The 21,638-nt window shown below is 32.9% G+C and overlaps 1 protein-coding gene across 4 annotated transcripts in view; it reads right to left on the reverse strand.

Annotated features, from left to right (window-relative positions):
* The window catches only part of msi (RNA-binding protein musashi), a 105,600-nt gene that overhangs the window by 29,753 nt on the left and 54,209 nt on the right, over positions 1-21,638 (reverse strand). For 3 of the 4 annotated variants that reach the window (XM_011506558.1, XM_011506550.1, XM_011506541.1), the window contains exon 1: positions 122-314. Coding sequence is in view for 1 of the 4 variants with exons in the window: in XM_011506534.1 (XP_011504836.1) it covers positions 17,126-17,181 (56 nt within the window). In the remaining 3 variants the exon portion in view is untranslated. Of the gene's footprint in view, positions 1-121; positions 315-17,125; positions 17,220-21,638 lie in introns of those variants that run through there. The other variant, XM_011506534.1, reaches the window with a different exon arrangement.

Genomic DNA, 21,638 nt, shown 5'->3' on the forward strand with positions numbered 1-21,638 from the left:
TAGGAGGAGAGGGAGCGGGTGTAGGAAGGAAAGGCCCGCGCGGACGCCGGAACGGATCGGTGGCGATGCACCGGTCGACGGCACCCGGGCGGACAATCGATCCCTCGGTACGAATACTAACCGGAGGGCGGCCTCCTCCTCGTCCTCGGCAAGCGCACGCGTACACGCACAGATACGAAGACGCACTCAGGAGGGGTGGGACTGAACGCGGGCCACCGGCCGATCTTAAACACGAATGATCCACGCCGGCCAAGTCGCGAGCTCGAGAATAGCCGGAGTCCCGCTCAGCACTAGGCGCTCGGCGTCGCGCGGCAGCTGCTCTGCTCTGGCGCTCGGGCGCCTCACCGGCCGTCGAGGGTCGAGCCCCCCGGGGTGGGGGACGGCGGCTCACAGACGCGCCGGAGAGCGGCTCCGACCGAGGCGCCCTCCCCGTAACTGCGGACCCAGTGGCAAGCTGAACGAGGAGTATCGCTCCACCGGGAGGCAGTGGCTGCGCCCGTTGTCGAGTCAAAAATCTCCCGAGCTCCTCCCCCGCTCGGTCGTCACTCACGAAACCTTTGACAAATCTTGTTGCCTCACCCCACACCCAACCCCCTCACCGCGCCTCATCCCATCATCGCTATTAACCCGTAGCATAACCCGTTGACCCTTGCCCCACTCCACTCCCAGCCGACTATCGGTCACCAGTTCTGGCAAACTCCCTCCCCCCGCGCTTCCCACGAATACCGGATATTTTACGGGGTCTCGCGAGGCCTATAGTTTACCAATATGGCGATTGCCGAACGATGATGAGGCGAGCGTTTAATCCGCGGCATAATCCAATCCCCAGCTGTCTTTATTTGTCGAAAGCCTTAGCCGATGGCAGTCGGAATGAAACATCGACGAGCCCCTGCTCATTGAATTCCGAGCGAGAAATTTGAGGGGATGCGCAGTAGTACTAACCTTCACTACCTTGGCTTCGCCTCATGCTCTGTTGTATCAACCGTGCACGGATACTTGGGGGGCGAGTGAGCGAGACGGACAGAGAGAGAGAGAGAGAGAGAGAGAGAGAGAGAGAGAGAGAGATAGTTGGGGAAGGAGTGTGGAAGTGAGCGAGGGCGGACGGGCGGTAGGGGGAAGAAAAAGAAGAAATACCGTCCTCGCGAGCAGAAAACATAACTTCCGCGAGTATTAAGTCCAAATTAATTTAATTTTCCGCTCTCTCTATTTTATTGTTGCGTTCAAGTTTTAACAACCACCGTCTCTGTGTAGTATCGGAAGGAAAGACTAGTTTACCAACACACTCTCGCGACGCCAACTTCGGCCCACATTGTGTCCAGTTTTCAAGTTATTTACTCGAGGCGCTCCGAGGATATTCATTAAAATTTTGCTTCGAGCAGAGGACTTGTAAACAAAAAGCGTACGTAGTTCGGCAAAATTGAGCGACATCGAGTCGTCATTTGCTCCCATCTCTTGACCCTGATTTATTCAATTATAAATGCGTAAAGGAAGTGGACAAAAATTTGAAAACTCAATAAATGGACAATAGTAGAAAAACTAAGACTATCCTATCGTTATCGGAATTGTGCTAAATGCACATATCATCGTATGCGCGAATATGGATGCGCGCCCACACACGCGCACGCAAAGCTGATCGGCACTCACACGTGCCGTGTTCTTTAATGCGCTTTAATTCGCTAGCAGCGACGTGCCACTACACCGAGACATTTATCTATAAAGATAGGTCGCAAGTGATGATCATTCGAGTTGTCGGCTTTCCTCATGTCGTTCAGGGGAATTTATTCTCTGAGGGCAGCCCGCAACTCGATTAGACTGTATTTCCCGAATCAGCGATCGAAGTCACCGTGATTATTGAGAAAAGCGACTGTGCTTTGTGAGAAAATGAATAAAAACGATTCGATTATTATTAATAATAATAATAATAATGAACGAACGAACGAACGAACGAACGAACGAATGACGAATGTATATATAAATAAATAAATAAAGATAGAAAGAAAGTAGAGAAGATATGAAGTAATAAACAGTGACGCGGATTACCAATTTCAACCGCCAATTGAAATGCAATTTAGCGTTATATTTATGATTTTTCAATTACCATTATGCATCGTAAAGATCATTAATGTGATAAGCTTTAAAATAGCAAATGTATGCTTAGATTCTATGTAACAGCTTTTAATACTTCATCATTCACTGGAATTATAATCGCTCTAATATAACGGCTGGCTAATTTCGCATTTCAATATTAATCAACGAACGCACGTCTTTCTACAATTTTCATACAATGCATTTCCACGATCTATTATTATTATTATTTTTATTTTTTTTCTTACAAATTTGTGTAGACGTACACACACACGCATGCACACATTAATTAGCGCTACTACATAATCGGGAACAAAATTGATGGCGATGTAAAACAGTATATAAATTAGTGTGCAATTTAGATATAAAATGATCGGTTGATGGATAATACGACATTTGATTGATAAACATGTAGATATAAAAGTAAGTTAAAAAGTCCACACGAGTTAATAGAATATGGCATAATATTCATTAATATTAAGAGACTAAAATGATGTTTAGTTTAAAGCGTTTATATTGCAAATCATGTGCTTTCACGATAATGTAAAAGTTTTTTCGTTAAATCTTCTCTCAAACATAATGTGTAATAAACATTAGACAAATCACTGATAATTTTAATTGAAAGATATTAGAATTTAATTATTTCAATTGAATTACATTTATTAAAGTATATATATATATATATATATATATATATATATATATATCTAGATTTTTAATATTATTAGTCATTTTATTACAAACATGTATTCGTTTATTTATTTAGTTTTTCCTTCTGTTTTTATTTTTATTTTTATTTTTATTTTTATTTTTATTTTTGTAATAGAAGAGCTTTTCTTTAAAAGACGATCATTCTTTTTTCATTTGGTTTAAAATTGTCACGTGTACTTTTATAAATATTAATGCATAAATTTAAAAAACTTTTGGCTTTTTATAACGAAAAAAAAAAAAATTCCATCAAAAACCACTTTAACCATAGATCCCTTTTTAAAGTCACCGGTCAATATCAATCGGATGCACTGTTACATTTGTTAAAAATACATTTATTGAAAATTCTTATAAAAATGTACGTTTTTAGGCGAATAATAATCTGCGTATCTAATTATTATTATCTAATTAATTAATACATTTTTTCCTGGATTTTCTCAATAAAATTATTAAACTTCATCTTCATTCAGGTAATCTGGATTAGCGATGCTTCTTAAATATCAAATACATCATATCCTTACAAAGATCATTCAGCCATTATACGAAAATTGAATTAATTAATTATCAAATGTTTATAAAATCTTCGCACCTTTTCAAACCCAAATTTGAACCATTACTCAGTTTTAACGTGACTCATTAATCATACGGAATAAAAGAATACCATTTGCAATTACTAAAGCACCGTCACGATATTTTATATTTATCTCTTAAATTTCTGACGCGCTCCTCGCGATGTATCGTCACGACTTTAAGTCAGTCCAACATACGGTTTCGACACCATTTGACCCGGGCAACATCCGGAGCAACAAGTAAATCTCATAATATCGACTTCTAGTCCACGAACGCGTGTTCTCTTATCACTGACGATCAGTAGCTCCTTCTCCTTCGCCTGTACCATCTCAGCCGTTGCAACAGCCGAAACAGAGCGAGACGCACGGTTTCACCAACGGATCGTTATTTAAGACTGCATCATCATAGCTGGCTGGATGCCTCTCTCACCTCCCCCCTCCCCTCTCCGTCTCTCCCCCTCAAGCTCACGCGCCGCACCCTCCGTGCATACAAGTAAAGTTGCACAAGAGCTCATTTCTCGCGCATGAACGTTAACCTTCGCGCGATGAGGGTGGCGCAAACTACACGGGTTTATCTCAGCGACGGCTATTCGTTGTCCCACGGCTTTGTGCTCGTGAAAATTAACGTTATCGCGTCCTCGCACTTGGTTGCATCTTTATGAAAAACGAAGAATGAGAGGTAGCGTGGAGGGGCGTGATGGGGGGGGGGGAGACGAGCGAGCAGAAAGAAGGAGAAATAATGGAGGTGATAATGAAGCGAACGGAAAAACGGATGAGTTGTTGGGCACGTGCAATACTCAAACAAATGTATGTTTATGCATTGGTAAGTGCAGGCAGGCGAATACGATTGTTGCAGGGCGCGGCTAAGAGTAACAAAATAGAGAAAGAAGCGAAGAAAAAAGAGTTCGAGCCATCGTTGAACTCCATCGCTCCCAAGAATTAAACGCGGATGAGCGTGGACAAAGAGTTCGCGCCAATCTATTGCCGGATAGATGGATATCCTTTTAAAAACTAGAGCTAAACAAAGGACAGGAAGTGTCCTGAAGACTGCTGCAGTCGCCCGCGTCTCCTGTCCTTGTAATTCAAGCTACGGCTGCAAGCGATTGTCCTCGTCGAAAATCCGCAGCAGCGCGCGCGTTTTCATTCTCGCATTTCATCTCCGGCAAGAAAATTAAATAAGCCTCGGTTCTTCGGTTTCGTGGGCTAACAAAATAAAGTGCCGAAATGCCCATTTAGAAATATTTTTAACGATACGCCATGATAATGTAAACCACCGAATGCAGTCTCGTACTATCGTAATACGTAGCTTTTCAATTATTTTAAAACCTTGGCGTTTCCGCCGACTACTAATCTTGGTCTATTATAGCGATAATTAAAAATGAAAATTTTAAACGATATGATATTCTGCGACGGTTTTTCGAGATAACTTTACAATGTTGAATAGCTGTGAAACTCACTTCAGAAAACAACAACAACAACAACAACAAATTTATTTCTCATACGAATTAATATTGTTAAATTTACTTGTATCACATTGTCCATAAAGACGTATTCCATTTATGCAAAAAAATTGTTCTATTATTATTGTTGCTTGGATTTTTTTTCCGCTCCTACGATTGGCCTGTTCATACGATACATTATTATTGATCATATAATAAATTTTTTCCATACATATGTCTTCTAAGCACCGAAAATTAAGACATTTGTTATTTTTACATCAAACGATCGTATAATCTCAGTTGGCACCAATGTTTGTTTAGAAATTATTTCTTCAAATATTCAGCTACTTTCGACAAAGTTGTAAAATCACTATAAAGCGATGAACAGCGTCATTACACTAGTTGAACATCAACATAAGTTACAACAAGTTTAAATAACTTATCATACAATACATCGAATAAATCTAAATAACATTACTCTACCCACAACCAGTAAAAGATAGAGCAAATAAACGATCAGTGAGCGACAGAATTCACCAATACTATTCCCGTTTTCGCTCTTTTTCGTTCCAGCAGAAATAAAACAACATATATCCCATAATATCGATCATTGACCGACACTATTCCGTTTCTTCGGTTCCACTTTCCTCGAAAAATTGTCTCGTCTCTGTATCTTGGCAAAAGGAAGAAATACGGACGGGTTCTGAAGCTTCTATTGGCAAACAGCGACGGCGGCGCGCGGCACAGCGTCGCATCGATCCATCGAAAAGCAGAATTGTACCGGAAGCTAAGCACAGATTTGGTTTTGAACTTCGCCGTAAGTTCTTTTCTTATACGTCCATACGCCCGCAAAAATGTATAAAAATTTTCTTCGACGAGGTCGATTTGCCAAGCCTGGACTCCTGTCTTTGCATTACTTCCTGTCGATTGTGCAGGACCCGTTAGCGAAAATGTTTCCAAATGTGTTATGTTCAGTGTATTTTGATTAAATTAAATATCAAACTCGCCTCTAAATATTCTATACTCGAGTGAAAATGTCACTCCGTTTAAATTTAAGCTCTCAAAGGCAGAGAGTTATTCAAATTCGTCAAGTACTTCGTCATTTCATATAAAATCTAATACCGATGGATTTTTAAGCCGCGCTATGATACATTCTTCTACGATAAAAGACTTTTATAAAAATATTTGTGGAAATTTGAATAGTGATCGTTGCTTTAAAAGAAAATATTATTATAAATAGAATGTGAGTATTAAAAAATATAATATTAAAATTAGCTTTTCTTACCAGTGTGATGATATCCATTTTTTTTTTTCATAATAAATATAATATGTTTTTGTTAGAATATTCATATTCAATGTAAATAATTTTATATTTTTATTAATCAGCATTTTATGTAGGAAAGTATATGGTAGAATTTTTTAATTTTAGATACTTTTGAAATACTGATTATTATTCTTCAATTTATGCACACGTTCGTTAAATGAACGAGTAAAATCGTGCATTGTTCTATAATAGTTGATATTAACATTTTCGTTTCGAAATATTTTCTATCTAAAATTGCCCCTTGCGTATTAAATAATGTAAAAATAAAATTTAATAAGAATAATAAATATAAGCTAAGTCTTATTAAAAATATTAGGAAAATAAGAAACTTAATCAAATGTTATTCTCAGAAAAGGATATTTTTGTCTCGAATACTTTGGCTTTTTTATTTTTTTCGTTGAAAGCCTATGCAATACGCACTTTTACAGTACTATAATTACCGTATTCGTATTATTAAGAAATACTTTATATATATATATATATATATATATATATATATATATATATAAATTATTTTTTAATTGGTTAAATATTATTTACTCGAGAAGCTACAATTGAGATTGATTTATAATATATTTAAGGATATCTTTATTTGGCGTGGCTTAATTACTTGGCTACCTCATAATATTGCGTAATAAATAAAAACATTCATACTCCTTAATAACAACTAGCTTGAACTCTTCGTTTTAACAATATTTTTCTGACGTAGTAAACATTTACATTTAAATTGTAATATATTTTTTTATCTACTCAATCTACTGGCAGAATAAAATCAGCCAGATAAAAGTTTAATTTAATTTAAAAGTTTAAATCTCGATATCATTAAAAATATAAAGTTCTGCATTAGATTTGTTGCAACTGATCGATAATAACCTCAGTGATATAAAAGTAGTTATTCGATGAAAACGCATACACACGCACGCACGCACACATGCGCGCGCGTACACATAAGATTGTTCGAGGGGTAATGAGTAAATTTATTCTGTGAGTTATACTTATTATTTAGTTGACGGAAAAGTGTCGAGTTGAAAGATAGAATAGGGAGCCAATAAAGATGCCAAAGCCAAGATCTAAAGGAAGGGAAGCGAGAGACGAGAAGGAAGAGAAATATTGAAAGAAGAGGGGAGGAACAATTGCGACAATTCCTTGAGTCTTGAGTTTAGCTTCCACTCGGCTTTCCCCTTAAATATCTCGGAAATTGAAGCTATAAATTTTTGCCACTATAAATTCGCAAGTCAACTACCTGGGCGACGGCTGGAGAATGAAGGAAACGGCACCCTATGCGCCCACACACTCGCACACTCATATCGGAACTTACTTCCCCTGCATGTAGGCCTTCGCAAACAGACCCCGTATATACCTTTCCTTTGTTATCCCCACCATTACTTCATTCGAGTAGGCCACTGCAACTCTTTCTGCTGATCGACGCGTTTGGGAACTTCCATTTTACCTTTTAGTCCTATATATGTACTTCGCATACTACGCGAAAGACCGATATTTTATTTGTTCGTTCATTCGTTCACCTGTGCTTTATGTCGAGTCTGAATAATAATCATCGGGAAAATAAAATAGCTGGTCAAATCGAATAAATAAAAGTATCGTGGTATTGTTATGTTGAGGAGCCATCGAAATTACGTATTTATACTTATATGTTAATTACTCTCGATGTTTAAAAACTTATTTCATTCGCTCGACTGATATATACCATAGTTGGGTGTCCCAATGCCAATTGTGCGAATCTTTGACAATGCGACACAGTATTAGTATTGGATTTTTGTTTATCAATATCGGCAATAATGTCAACATTAAGCTTAAATTAATCATTTTAAACAATATGATATTTAAATTGAACCAAAATGGCCAAATTTAAAATACTCTCGTCACTCGCTAATCGCTTGTTTAAACACTAATTGAAATTGTGTCAATATTGGAATCAAAAAAAAAAAAAAAAAAAAAAAAAAAAAAAAACATCATACGTTAGAATACGTAAATTCAGAGTGGCATTTGAACATTAGCGTTTAGAGTGAAAGTACCTTTATATAAGAACGTATAACCGTGAGAAGGATTTCTGTATTCCAATATGTTTGTTAATCAAAATCGGTTCGTCTTCGCTACGCGCATAAACTGACTTTTACAAGAATCATTCATATTTCTCCTACGAAGTATAACAATGTTTTTATTATAGTTAATATAGAAAGCACGAACGACTATCGGTATGAAAATATTGACTATTGGCAGAAGTGATTTTTTTCGAAATATTTGACTCGCCCTACACTTTACTTATTATAATTTCAAATATAATACTACTCAAGTTGTTCGATGCATACGTAAATCCTTGCAAGTAATTAATATAAAGTAGTTTTCACGAAAGAAACACATTCATTTTTAGTAAATATAGTATTCATTTTTTTTTTATTTTTATTTATTTATTTTTTTTTTTTTTTACATAAAATATTGTTTCTAATGAAATTAAAGAATTTTAAGATTGATTAAATAATGAAAAAATAGCCGCGTCACAGTATATATTCTTACGAATGTAAAAAATCCTTCTATGTGACAAGATTCTCTATTGGAAATAAGCGTTTCAATTGGAGGCTGAAAAATTACTTCCCATCATGTGACAAATTGAATGCCAGGAGATAAAGCAAAGGCGCTAGAGAAGTGAAAAGTCACATACGTTGAAATGCGACAAGCGAAAATAGGACTTATCGAGTCAAGCTTGTGGCTTTCCCCATGCAAATGTGCGTACATGTGAGCACGTGCGCGCGCCTACGTAGGGTCATGCGTAGCGGCAGCAGTTGTGAAGAGTGAAAAGGTCTCGACTCGAGCACAATGCCAAGGATAAGCACGCGCACGAGGATTTTTCTCTTTTTTGTGGGCTTTACGAGTGTAACGATCTTTACAGCCACCTTATATACGGGGATACATCGATTTTTATTTTCGCGCTTAACACGAAAAGCTTCGTTAATATTTTCTATTTTGGCCAGGGTGCTCCATCAGGGGATTACCGTTTTCCCTGATATTCACCTTCAACTATTTTACACTCTTTTACACGGATCATAAATGTAGGTTGTTGGAAGTTAAAAATAAGCTCGTGTCCCTTAAAACATGATTGAAGCGGCGGTTGAAGAGGAGATGCTCGACATGGTACATTACCTAGCATTTTGATTAAAATACGTTTTTTTCACGTTTTTTACATGCTACGGTATATTACGTTACGATACAATATAAGAAAAATTCAGTTATTGATTTAACGAGATAAGCGATTGATAGATTATTCAAAGTTCCATTAATCTAAGTTATAATTATTAAATTTATCAATTTTCGTTGTGATAAAGTACCTATTATATTATGTTAATTTACGTATTATAAATGATTTGATTATCTATGAATCCCAAGGACATTCGCATCTTGAAAAACATAATTAACTTGCAATAGCACTAGAAATAACAATATAAGGCAATAATCATTTTTAATTATTTCTAATATCTTTGTAATTATATATTTTTCAAGATCATCGATACATTTTTCTGAGTTTTTTAACGAAGTTTATATATTAAATTCTAAATTCGATATATGTGTACATGCTTAAACAAGCACTTGTTACAAATCCTTGATGTAAAAATAATATTTTTAATTCCATTACTTTTTATGACGAAGATTAGCATTAATGACTCTAATAAACATCCTGTGTGCAAATATTTCATTAATATCCAGTGTTGGTTGATAGAACAGTAAATAACGTTCTTGCATGAAACTTTTACACGGTATTTTATCTAGTAGATTCGCAAGAACTATGCAAAGTGAAATGGATCAATCTAGCAATTTGACGCACGCAATATCTTGAAGTTGTTAAATATCGATTTTGAGAAGATAAACTAGAAATTTCTGTATAAAATAGATACGAGCAAGTAACTGAACAATAACGTAATATTTAATATTATTTAATAATTTTATATGTATGATAATGTAGGATATGATTTATACTTTAACGAAAGATGCTATAAATAATTCAATATTGATAAATGTATTTTGATAGTTAATGTGATTGAAAGAATATTTTTGCTTAAATAATTTTAGTTAATAATAACATATTGACTTTCGTGAGTCTCACTATAATATTATGCTTTAGTAAAATATAAGATTGTAATGGCATTTATTAACTCTTTATTAACTTTATAAACTCTTTATTAACTGTTAAGCTTTATGGATTCTCGAATAATTAAGATTTTAGAGGGAAAAGGAAATCTTATAGTCGAAGCAAGCTTAAAGTTTATTAAAAGACTTAAAAAAAAAAAAAATCTGTCATATGTGAGAGATTACTTTATGTAAAAAAAAACTTATACGTATTTGGTATTCACAATAAAAACGATATAGAAATACGCAAACAAAAACTTTATGTTTATATATATATATATATATATATATATATATATAATTACATATTACAATGTAACAATTAAAATGTTTAATATATATTTTTCATATAATTAAAATATAGTTTGCGATTAAAGATCTTTCAATTTTTAAAAGTTTTCTACTTGTTTTGTTATTCAATCGACAATTTATTTTCTACAAGTAAAAATGGATATAATTTTTAAAACCTTTACAAGTTGGATTTTTGAAAGAGTTGATCGATAATCAGATTTATAAGCTATTCTACTATTAGCTCACAAAAACTGTAAGCTAAAATAGAGAAAGAATTGATTATTTATTTATTTATTTATTTTTTTATAACATGAAATGCGCAAGCAAAGCACAGCCCTTAAATAATATAAGAAATAAAAATAATCGTCATCCGCTCGTAAATATGAAATAAAATTTAGATATATACGAATCTGGATAAATTGTTGTAAAATTAATGACCATAGCTAATTTCAGCGACTTCGTATAATGTCGATTAATCTTTTACAACAATAATGTTTCATGACAAAATGCCCCCAACAATTCGTGAAATAACAGAAGCAAAGCTAGCGAAACTAGTAAAATAATCGCTATATTATCAATATCAGTCTCGTTTATTCCATATTTTTTTCGCGTCTGTCTCGCTAACGGAAGTAGCGCAGCAGTAGCGACAATAGGAAGAGCAGCAACAGGAGTACGAACCCTCTATCGCTGCAAGGTACCAAATCTACACTCGTCGACATACACAAGCATAGGTATCCTCTCTAAAGCATGTTGGATGTATCGGAGAATATGAGCGTATCTGTATATATTTCTGCACATTCAGGTACAAAGAAAGCGTTTCCGGAGGGCAAGAGGGAGGTTGAGAGGAACTAGCAGCGTCATACACACGCGATTCGGAATACCCTGGCAGAGATATCACCGTCGGATCGTTACCGAATCCCTGTCGTGCCATCCATTCCCATACTAATGTACAAAATCACATGTGTGCGTTATGTATGTGTGTATGTGTGTGTGTGCGCGCGAGTGCGCGCGCGCGCGTATGTACGCGTGTGTGAGCGGTGGTGCACGCAGTCAGACGTAGTTGAGGCGTCGAACATTTTGATATCAAATGTATTGATCCCGGCGAATGTTTGTGGAACCATAGTTTATAACTTTATTAAAAAGTATGCTGGCTGATGTCTCGTGGGAGCCGCGACAACGTTTAACGAGACATTTGTACGAATTGTCTGCGTCATGTTTATCGATACCCGGGAAGCGATCGGTTAATCAAGCGTCTATTAATCGAAGACTTGCTCCTTTCTGTTCATGGGCTGGAAGCCCTTTGTTGTACCTGATAAGAAGACGGTCCAGCTGTGGATGATTGCAGCTCCCAGGGCAATATAATCTGTCTCTTAGCCTTAACTGAAGGGCGAATGGAACGTTGGGAGCCGCAATAGGCCGTTTGAGGTATCGACAGCCGCTTTTACGATTGATAAATTATATGGTTGATAATAACTTTTTTCCTTTACTTTGGAGGAAACTTACGAATTTTCCGAATTATATTTAAATTTTAAGTCTAGCTTATCGATATTTAACGCCAAATACATTTTCATGATTTTTCATTGATTTTTAATTATGATAGTACGAACGAGCAGCGAACTTATTTCATTGCTTATACAATGCAAATGCTTTACAAAATTATCACAATAAATGTAAAAATATATCATTACAACTTGCGCACGGTATTTATTTAATATTTTTAACTTTTTGAACACTAACGATTTAACAATATGAGTGAATATTGTTTAAAAAAATTCGATAAAATTTTACGCCTGCCATACTAATTCTACATAACATTTTATCGATACTTCAAAACAAAAACATTGCGCGTCTGAAACAATCAACTACCTAAGTATTTATTGGTTTACAAAAATTTAATTTTGAAAATACAATTTATTCCTTCTAGTTTAAATAGCAGATCGTTATCTAGACATTGCAATTTCATTTAAAACTAAAAATAGAGCGATTTTATCATGTTATGTGCATTTATCGTGTTATGTCGTGTTATATTATAAGCAAAAACTAGTAATGAAGTTATTTACAGTTTATCGTTCTTATATTATTTGATTATTTGTTTAGTATGCGGTTTAATATTCGAATAAATATTCTTTTTAAAGTACTAAAAATGTATATTTGTAATAACGCTTCATTGGATTATGTAGATAAACCAATGTAAAAAATAAAAATCCGCTCATTATTATTTATTCAATCATAAATTTATATCGTCTATGGCGCTACTTTATTTTATTACACCCCAAAAGTCTCAAATGCAAAGGGAGTATTTGCATTATCCAGAATACATTCGCGTATGTATTTTGCAACGGGATTGGCGTTTCTTGAAAATCCTCGAAGCTTATTCGAGCGGCTAAAGCAAGTCTGGTAACTATTAACCCAAGTATAGGCACATATTACAGATTATCTCAAATGCACGAACCGTTCGCATAATTGTTACAGTCATCATGTAAATGAAAAATGTTTTATCAATCATGTTTTCGACTTTAAACGTGCAGTAAAAGCTGAGTAAACGCTAGAAAGAAACGATGGTCGAAAAGAAGAGAGGGAGAGAGAGAGAGAGAGAGAGAGAGCGGATTTTAGTTGCAGTGCATTCAAAGTTAGATTCGCGGATCCTTCCATTTTAATCTTCCCTCCCCTCAAATGCTTCGCTCTGCACTTTATGCTTAATTCTCTCTCGTCTCGTTCTCTCACTCACTCACATTTTCTCCTTCTTTCTCACTCCTTTCTGCTCTATCATCCTATCTTCTGTTTTATAACGCACAAGAGGGAGAAAATGTGGATAGATATAGAGAAAAGGAGAGCGTATGATGTGCATAGTCAGCGAAACGAGCGATCCTGCGTGCATTTTAAAAGCACCGTCGTGTTTGAGGGACCCTTGGCATCGAATCATTTCCCCGTTAATATTTCAACAGCAAAGTTCCAAGAAGATGGAAAGAAAAAATATGTGCGTGCATGCGTGTGTCTGCAAATGAGAGAGCAAGATAATAAAGATATTTTATTAATAAGATAAGTGAATAAGGCGACAAGAGAATGAAATAAGTTGCCCAAATCGTCAGCTATTTGTGTAAAAACGATTTTAGATTTTATTACATTATTTACATTAGAATCTAATTGATCATGCACAGTTTTTAGTAAATCATCGGATCTTCTTATTTTTTTTATTTGTCTTTTATCTTTGCGCAGTACTTTTACAGTGCTTTTACGGTAATCATTAAAAAGTTATCTTCTGCCAACCATTCACATAATGTTAAAGTTACAATAAAAAATTTGAATGTTAATATGTATGATATTATAATGACAAAAGTTCGTGAATTATTAGCTAATATAAATGCACATCTACGCAAACTACTATTGGCTAAAAATATTAGTCGTAACATCGTAGCACGTAAATATCATTCTATCTAATAAAACAATGAATTTTTATTTTCATTGTTCATTTCTTGTTCGAAGTCATGTCAAATTATATGGAAAATTTATTACATTTATGTAATGAAAATAAACGTCTGACTATAAAAACACGGTATTTGATGTTGCATTATTATAAGGTAATTTACATTATAACGCAAAGTATTTTCACGAAAGTGTAATGTAGTTGTCATTCAATTAATTTTTCATTGTAATAGGAATCACGCGTACAAACAAAATTAACACCAGATTTCTGTATCTGAATGCGTAATTACAATTTTAATCGAGTGCTAAAGGTTCATTATATTAAAAATAACGACTGCGATAGTTTAAGATTTTTAAATGCAAAATTTTAAATATCAGCAGCAAGAATCTAATAATTAAAATTAATCGTATATTTATTACTTTGTAGATTCGATTATCAATGGAATACGAAGAACTAGCGCGAGGACTTTTAAATGTAAAATTAAGAAAAATTGAGATCTGATTAATTATACGAGTAAAATAGATGAAAAGGCTGATCAAAATAGAGAGTAGGAGGTGAAAAGTAGAAGAAATAGAAGAAAAGAACGGTCGCAAAGTCCAAGAAAAAACAAAAGAAATATAGAGTCGGAAATGATCTCAAAGGTGTGCGAGTGACGCTGCTGCAGGGCTAACAGATTCTTCCAGTTATTCTACCGGAATAACTTTAATCAAAGCATGTGCAATGGGAAAAAGAAGGAAATGAGAGAGAGAGAGAGAGAGAGAGAGAGAGAGAGAGAGACCTATTTGCAGTCTATTTCGAACTTTTTACATATAAGTTGTCTTCTTTTGGTTGTCACCTTTATTTATATATATTTTTATATAATTATTTATATATTGTTGATTAAATCTAGTTTGATTAGCTTTTAGCTAAATTGATAGTTAACTTCAATTTTAATTACATACTGAGCCAAGATTTGCTGGTACAGCATTTTCATAGAAAGTATTTGAATTTTTTCAAAAATAATCGAAATGTTTGTGTAAAGCCAACAAAAAGTCGTAATTATAATAATTAAAAATACATTTATAGATATTGCCGAGTTAATCTTAATTATACTTTGTCAGTAAAGTTTGCCAGTATTTTATTATAAATGTAATGTATATGATGAATTGGAAGCGAGTATTAAAGAAAGGATTTTTTCCATTAAAAAAAAATATATCTGATAGGGGAAAAAAATTGGGCAACATTTAAAAGAAATAAAATGCTTTAAATTATCAGCGAGTGTAATTGGAAATCACGATCGAGTACTTAGATCCTGGAATTCAATGGTAGTCGCCCTCGCCTAATTTCAGCCGTGGGGTACGAGGTGGTCGATTGTATTTACACGAGGAAGTCCTCGCTTAATCGGTTGAAAAGGAGAATGAGAAGGCGTGAAGAAACGCAAACTTATCAACCTCTCCCACCCATAACATCGACCTGTAAAGATTTTCCAGTTCCCCATTCGATGCTATAGGCGATTCCGCTCTTTTCCATTACGTACTTTGTGCACGGGTGCTCGCGCGTACACATACACGGGCACGCGCGCTCGCATATACACTAGTTTCAATGTATTCGTCGACCTCTTCATGCACTCTGTAATCGTTATTGGGCGTCTCGCGAGTTGTACGTTTGCGCAAACAGGTATAGACAGATATAGATTCGGATACAGCTATGAGTAACATCTAGTATTATTATTAATATAAAGAGGGTAGATTTATTATTCTTGATTAATAGATGAAAGATATTGAAGTAAAAGCTAGGTATAAGAAGATTAAATATTAAAGTTTAAATAAAAGTATAAAAATCATCGTCATTATATCTAGATCGTCTGTCTTTATACTTGGATCTAAATTAGATGCGTTTACATGTGAATAATACAGACCAATAAAGAATACATTTTAATACTTTCAGACAATCAGAATCAGAAAAACCATCAGCATGTATCAATTAATGTTTTCGAAAATTTTTATCATTCCTATATACATTCATTCGTTTGCATTCATAAATTTTGAAATATATCTACTATTAGTATATAAAACATATTCTCTTAAGTCACTAACGTGAAATAATATGTATTGTATATTTTTGTTGAAAAATCAATTTCTTTGTCATATTCTTACGACTTTTATCAAACGAAAAGATAAGATTATATATAGCAGTATGGTAATAAATTAATATAAGACAATTATTTATTTACAAAGACAATGAATTTTATACGTGCGCGCGCATTTATACATTAATTTAATAACTGAAGGGTTAATTAACTGGTAGAAGAATGTCGTTATCTATTTAGCGAAAATACTAATATCATGCGGCTACAATTAGTCTAAATTAACCTACAGTTATTACGATTTTTGTTATTTTAACTATGTATATATATATATATATATATATATATATATGTGTGTGTGTGTGTGTGTGTGTGTGTGTGCGCGCTTGCGTGCGTGCGTGTGCGCGTGTGTGTCTGTATTATATAGTATTCGGTATAGTGCGCAGTGCACACGCGAATTGTACAAGTAAGATAATTACGTGGATGATACAACTATGATATATCATATTATGTCCTATGCTATAAAGGTATTAGAGGATAAGTTTATTTACGTTCGGAAAATATTTTAAATTATACGCATTGAAACATATAGGAACTATGATAATTATCTAAGGTGTTTTAATATAAATATATTATGTTATATACCCTAAACTATACGAAATTACGAAATTATATAAATAACGTGAATCCACAAATATATAAAATCTTGGGCTTAAAAATTAAAATGTGTACAATAAGTATTAACTATATTTTGCCGAATGAAAGTACATGTAAAAATTAAAAGAATTAGTTACTCTAAGGCATATGTACAGCAACACACACACACACACACACACACACACACACACCCATATATATATATATATATATATATATATATATATCCAAATGTTAATACAATAAAAAAATCATTAGTATGCTAGTACATACGCCCAGTACGCAAGAGAAGAGTACCAATTCAAACGATGTAAAAAATGTTTGCGGCGATTGCTTGAGTATCATAAACGGCGTAAGAAAAAGGAAAGCCTCCTACCATCTTTCTTCCCTCTTTCCTTCACAACGCTGTATTTGACAAGTACTTACCAATTCTCAATCACGCCTACGTTCGTGAAATTGGGCGGAAAACTCGCCGCCGCCATCTTCGGCCGTGCGACGAACGTTCACCAATTTTAAGTTGCTAAAACACACATACGATTTTTTTTTTAAATGCAAAAAATATAGCTTCTTAAAGTAAAATGTTTATAATACATAATATAATAGGGTAACAGGTGGTACGGATATATTTCTCTCTAGCCCAAATCATGAAATTGTATTTCTCCAGTCCCAAAATATATATTATATCAATATCGCCAATTAAGTGTTATGATTCTGTAGTTATTTATTTCTGTTCTGTTCTGTTACGATTCTGGGGACATCGAAATAATTATTAAAAATTAAATAATCTTACCGAACCTAAATAATTTATAAATAATTCATATTAATATTAAATGTTAATATAATAGTGCAACGGTAAAATAGCGATGATATTTCAAATCAATATAATCAGTTGCAGTGTAAAAAATTATATAAATATTGTATATTTTTAAACTTTTTAAAATGAAAATATAAATGGGGAAAAATTGTAAAGGTAAAAGGTAGAAAATGCTTTAATGTATTGAAATCGTAGAACTTTGCCAATTTCACATAAAGTTTTCTATTCAAAAATTGTCACCTAGTATTAAAAGAAAAATAATAGTGAATTTTTAGCAAAGTATAATATAATTGTAGCGAATTTCTAAAGGTTTTTAAATATTTGCATTTTTTGGAAGTTTGGTGAATTATGAAATACTGCGATGACTATTTTTACATATTTAACATATAAGTAGTCAACGCGTATATATTTTATGATTCGTTTTATTTCTAATCTCGCTTATACAGCCTTATATAGTTGATAGTGTTTTAAAAGATTTTTATTATTTAAATTACTTTATTAAAAGATTGTTTATTGAATTACGTTTATTGAATTTTATTTGAAAAGTAAAAAGATTAAATAGTTGTATACAGAATGGTTGAATAGTAAGAAAACTTTGTTTAATTTTTTATTCAGTACTTTTTATAAATTTCGTTTAAACTTGCTAATAAAATAAGCTTTTAAGTTACAACAATATGATTTGAATAAAAAAGAAAATAAATATAATTAAAGTATTTTATAATATTACACGTCATATAAAATATTTATAATAAAAGATAATTTTGAAATATTTGCTAAACTAAAAATAAAACGAGATATATTACGTGTTTGTAAATTTTGATTGACATTGTAAGAATTTAAGACGATTCTATAATTCAAAGCGTTTGATTGATGGCTCGCATTAGTTAAAAATTAATATTGTAATCCAGTAAAAGCTGAAAGTTCAAAATCCAAATTAGTGAAAGAGATTATCTAAAATTTCGTACACATGTACATTCCTAAGCATATGTGAATGTGCCCCTGTACGCGAGTGTGCGTGCGAGTACATACATATATATATATATATATATATATATATATATATATAAGAAAGCAAACTTGGTTGAATATTTAGTGTTTAAAAAAAAAAAAAAAAAAAAAAAAAAAAAAATTGGAGAAAAAAAGAAATAAAGCACAAGCAAGTTGTAGCAACGCAAAATGTCGCAATATTATCGACTATTTTAGAGAAGACAGAAGAAAATTCTTCCTCATCGTATCAAAAAAGTTGAGAAACAAATCCTGCACCCTCAATCCTCTTTTATCCACTCTACACTTTCATTCTTCAGTAAGGCTCTTCTCGACCTTTTTGTCTTCCATATTCGTCCCCACCCACAGCCCAGCTTCGGTGAAGATTTTTTCTATCGAGCGAGTAAAAACGAGGCCGTCGAAAAATGTGGCCGCGCATCTTGTGGGCTATACGCGCGTGCTTTCTCTCTTCTTCAAAGCTTCAAATTGCCGGCCTTACGAACTTGCCACTCGCATTCGAATCCACGCACACACGTATAATATGGGCCGAGGGCGTCTGCTGCCGGTAAGTACGGCGCTTCGATACAAGACGCGACGCGGAGCTTCATTATGTCTCGCGTAAGCTCCGACCGCTCCCACCTTTCCCTTTCTATATATCTGGTCCTTTCCGCCCCACCCTTCCATCCCCTCCCATTTACTTACGATCTTTATGCGCATTTCACTCATATTTTTGCTTTGCACTCCCCGTGGTATATCGGTAATGAACGATCTATTGTGTCTACCGGGAGTTGAGCTTTCAGATTCCGAGCTTGCAACATTGTGTGCGTGGCAAGAGGAGAATGAGCGGTAGAGAGGAGAAAGAGGCGAAGGAAAAAGATAAAGATAAAACTGAAAACTAGAGAAGAGAAAGAGTTGTGTCAAAGAACGAACCATGAAAATGGCACTCGTTAATGGACTTCTTTTTTCTTTTCCTCTTTCCCCCTCGTTACCCTTCCGGCCCGTCGCCGTCTATCATTCACATATATATTTTTCTTATTTAACATCTTTAATGTTATATATACTTGCATCATTTTCTTACCATTGCAGTTCAGCAGTTCCCTGGTCACCGAGTTTTTCTGTTTCTTTTCTTTTCTCAACCACTTCTCATTCATTCGACAAGAACCCCATATATATTTTATAATTCAGGAGAAATTTCTCAATTTTTATTCAATAATATCTCTCCGTATTGAAACAATTAGCTGTCTAAAGATCAAGTAAATATTTCAATGAAATTTAAGATATTACATTTGTTATTCTTAATCTTTATCTTCGATAACAATAATTAATTTAATTAAATTCAAATTAATATCATAGGTATCATATATTGTTTTTAAAATTTGTTAGTTTTTAAATTGTACATAGGTGTCGTCTTAACTGCGTAACGGACTTTTTCAATACGATTAATTCAAATTAATTAAAAAATTTTGACGATATTAAATTTATGGGATTAACTCATTATTGATAATTGTCATTAATTCACATAATTATTATTAAGATTATTATTAAGTATAGCATTATATTAAAATATAACAGTTATATTAAATTATAAAAGTTATTGTAAATATAACACTATTATTAAGCCATATAATTAATTATATACATATATGGATGTTACACAATATCGTTGATTATAATATGCCAAAAAATTAATTAGCTTTTTGTTTTTTTAAAGATGCTAATATTTCAACTAGAACTTAAACTTTAAAATAAATAGGCAAACGTTATACCCGTATAATACTAAATCCTAATTTTTATATCCAAATTTTAAAGGCATTCCAAATATATATATTTGTCAAATATCAATTTGAAAATTCTTTATTTTAAATGCAAATTTAATTTCAATAATTATCTTTTATTTAATAAATACAATTCGATTCGATTTAATTTCGTTATTGTATTTTCATTATATTAATAAAGTTATAATTAATTTTATCTTAAATACTTATAGGAGTTACATATAAATTATTGCTATTTAACGAAAATGTTAATATTTATTTGAAACAATTAACATATATAACTAAAACATTATTATTCTTCTAATTGTAATTTCTATACAACTTAATAATATAAATTTGATAAATAATAATATTAATTGATAAAATGTTAAAACGAATTCTTAATACGAATATTTTTTGATAAAAGTTTAATTGTAATAGAAATTGTTAGGTAAACATATATGTTCATTTTTCATTTTCATCAATAATTTGTTTCATGCTTATATTTAATACCCTAGCCGCAACAAATTAATCATTTTGTTTAATTCTTACAACTGAGATGTATTGTGTATATTCTTTTGATATATTATTTATTACCCTCTTCATTCAATTATATTCTATGAGTTAAAATCTTCGATACATGGCTTTACAAGATTTTACAAGCACATTTCTTAAAAAATTTTTATAACATATTATGTAAACATTTTACTCTTATTTTATAGAATATTTGCATTTAGTCATTATGAAAATATATGAATAATTATTACTTTTAATTTATACTACCTTTATATCTTATACTTCTTATTATATAATTACTTGGAACTTTCATTGAATATTATTAATAAAATGTTTTATTAATGTAATTTAATAAACATGAATATTTATGCAGTTTGATAAACTTATTGTTACATATTTGTATTAGTGTAGTTAATTAAAGTTTAATTAAATTTCTTAAATATATATATATATATATATATATATATATATATGGAAGCTTATAATGAAAGTAATCTACCAGTGTTCGACTCTCAGATAATGAAAAAAAAAATAGATAGATAGATCGACAGAGAGAGAGAGAGAGAGAGAGAGAGAGAGAGAGAGAGAGATAAAGTGTGATTAAACAATCCTATAAATAAAGAAAAATATTTATGGAATATGCATATATAATATTGGTGATTTGGCAATTTATAAATTGTGACAAACAAAATATATACAAATAGATCGATGTGTCTATAACCCAGTTAGACCTTATGATATTTATCTATTAATAGAATATATTACGAATCGCAAATAGGTTTAAAACTCAAATGAGACAAACGAGAAAAAATATGACTCTGTTTATAGTTTGGTATGCTGATTTTACCTTCAATGAAAAAAATTTGTACGA

Source organism: Ceratosolen solmsi, unplaced genomic scaffold (assembly GCF_000503995.2).
Source record: "Ceratosolen solmsi marchali unplaced genomic scaffold, CerSol_1.0 scaffold10, whole genome shotgun sequence".
NCBI lineage: Eukaryota > Metazoa > Arthropoda > Insecta > Hymenoptera > Agaonidae > Ceratosolen > Ceratosolen solmsi.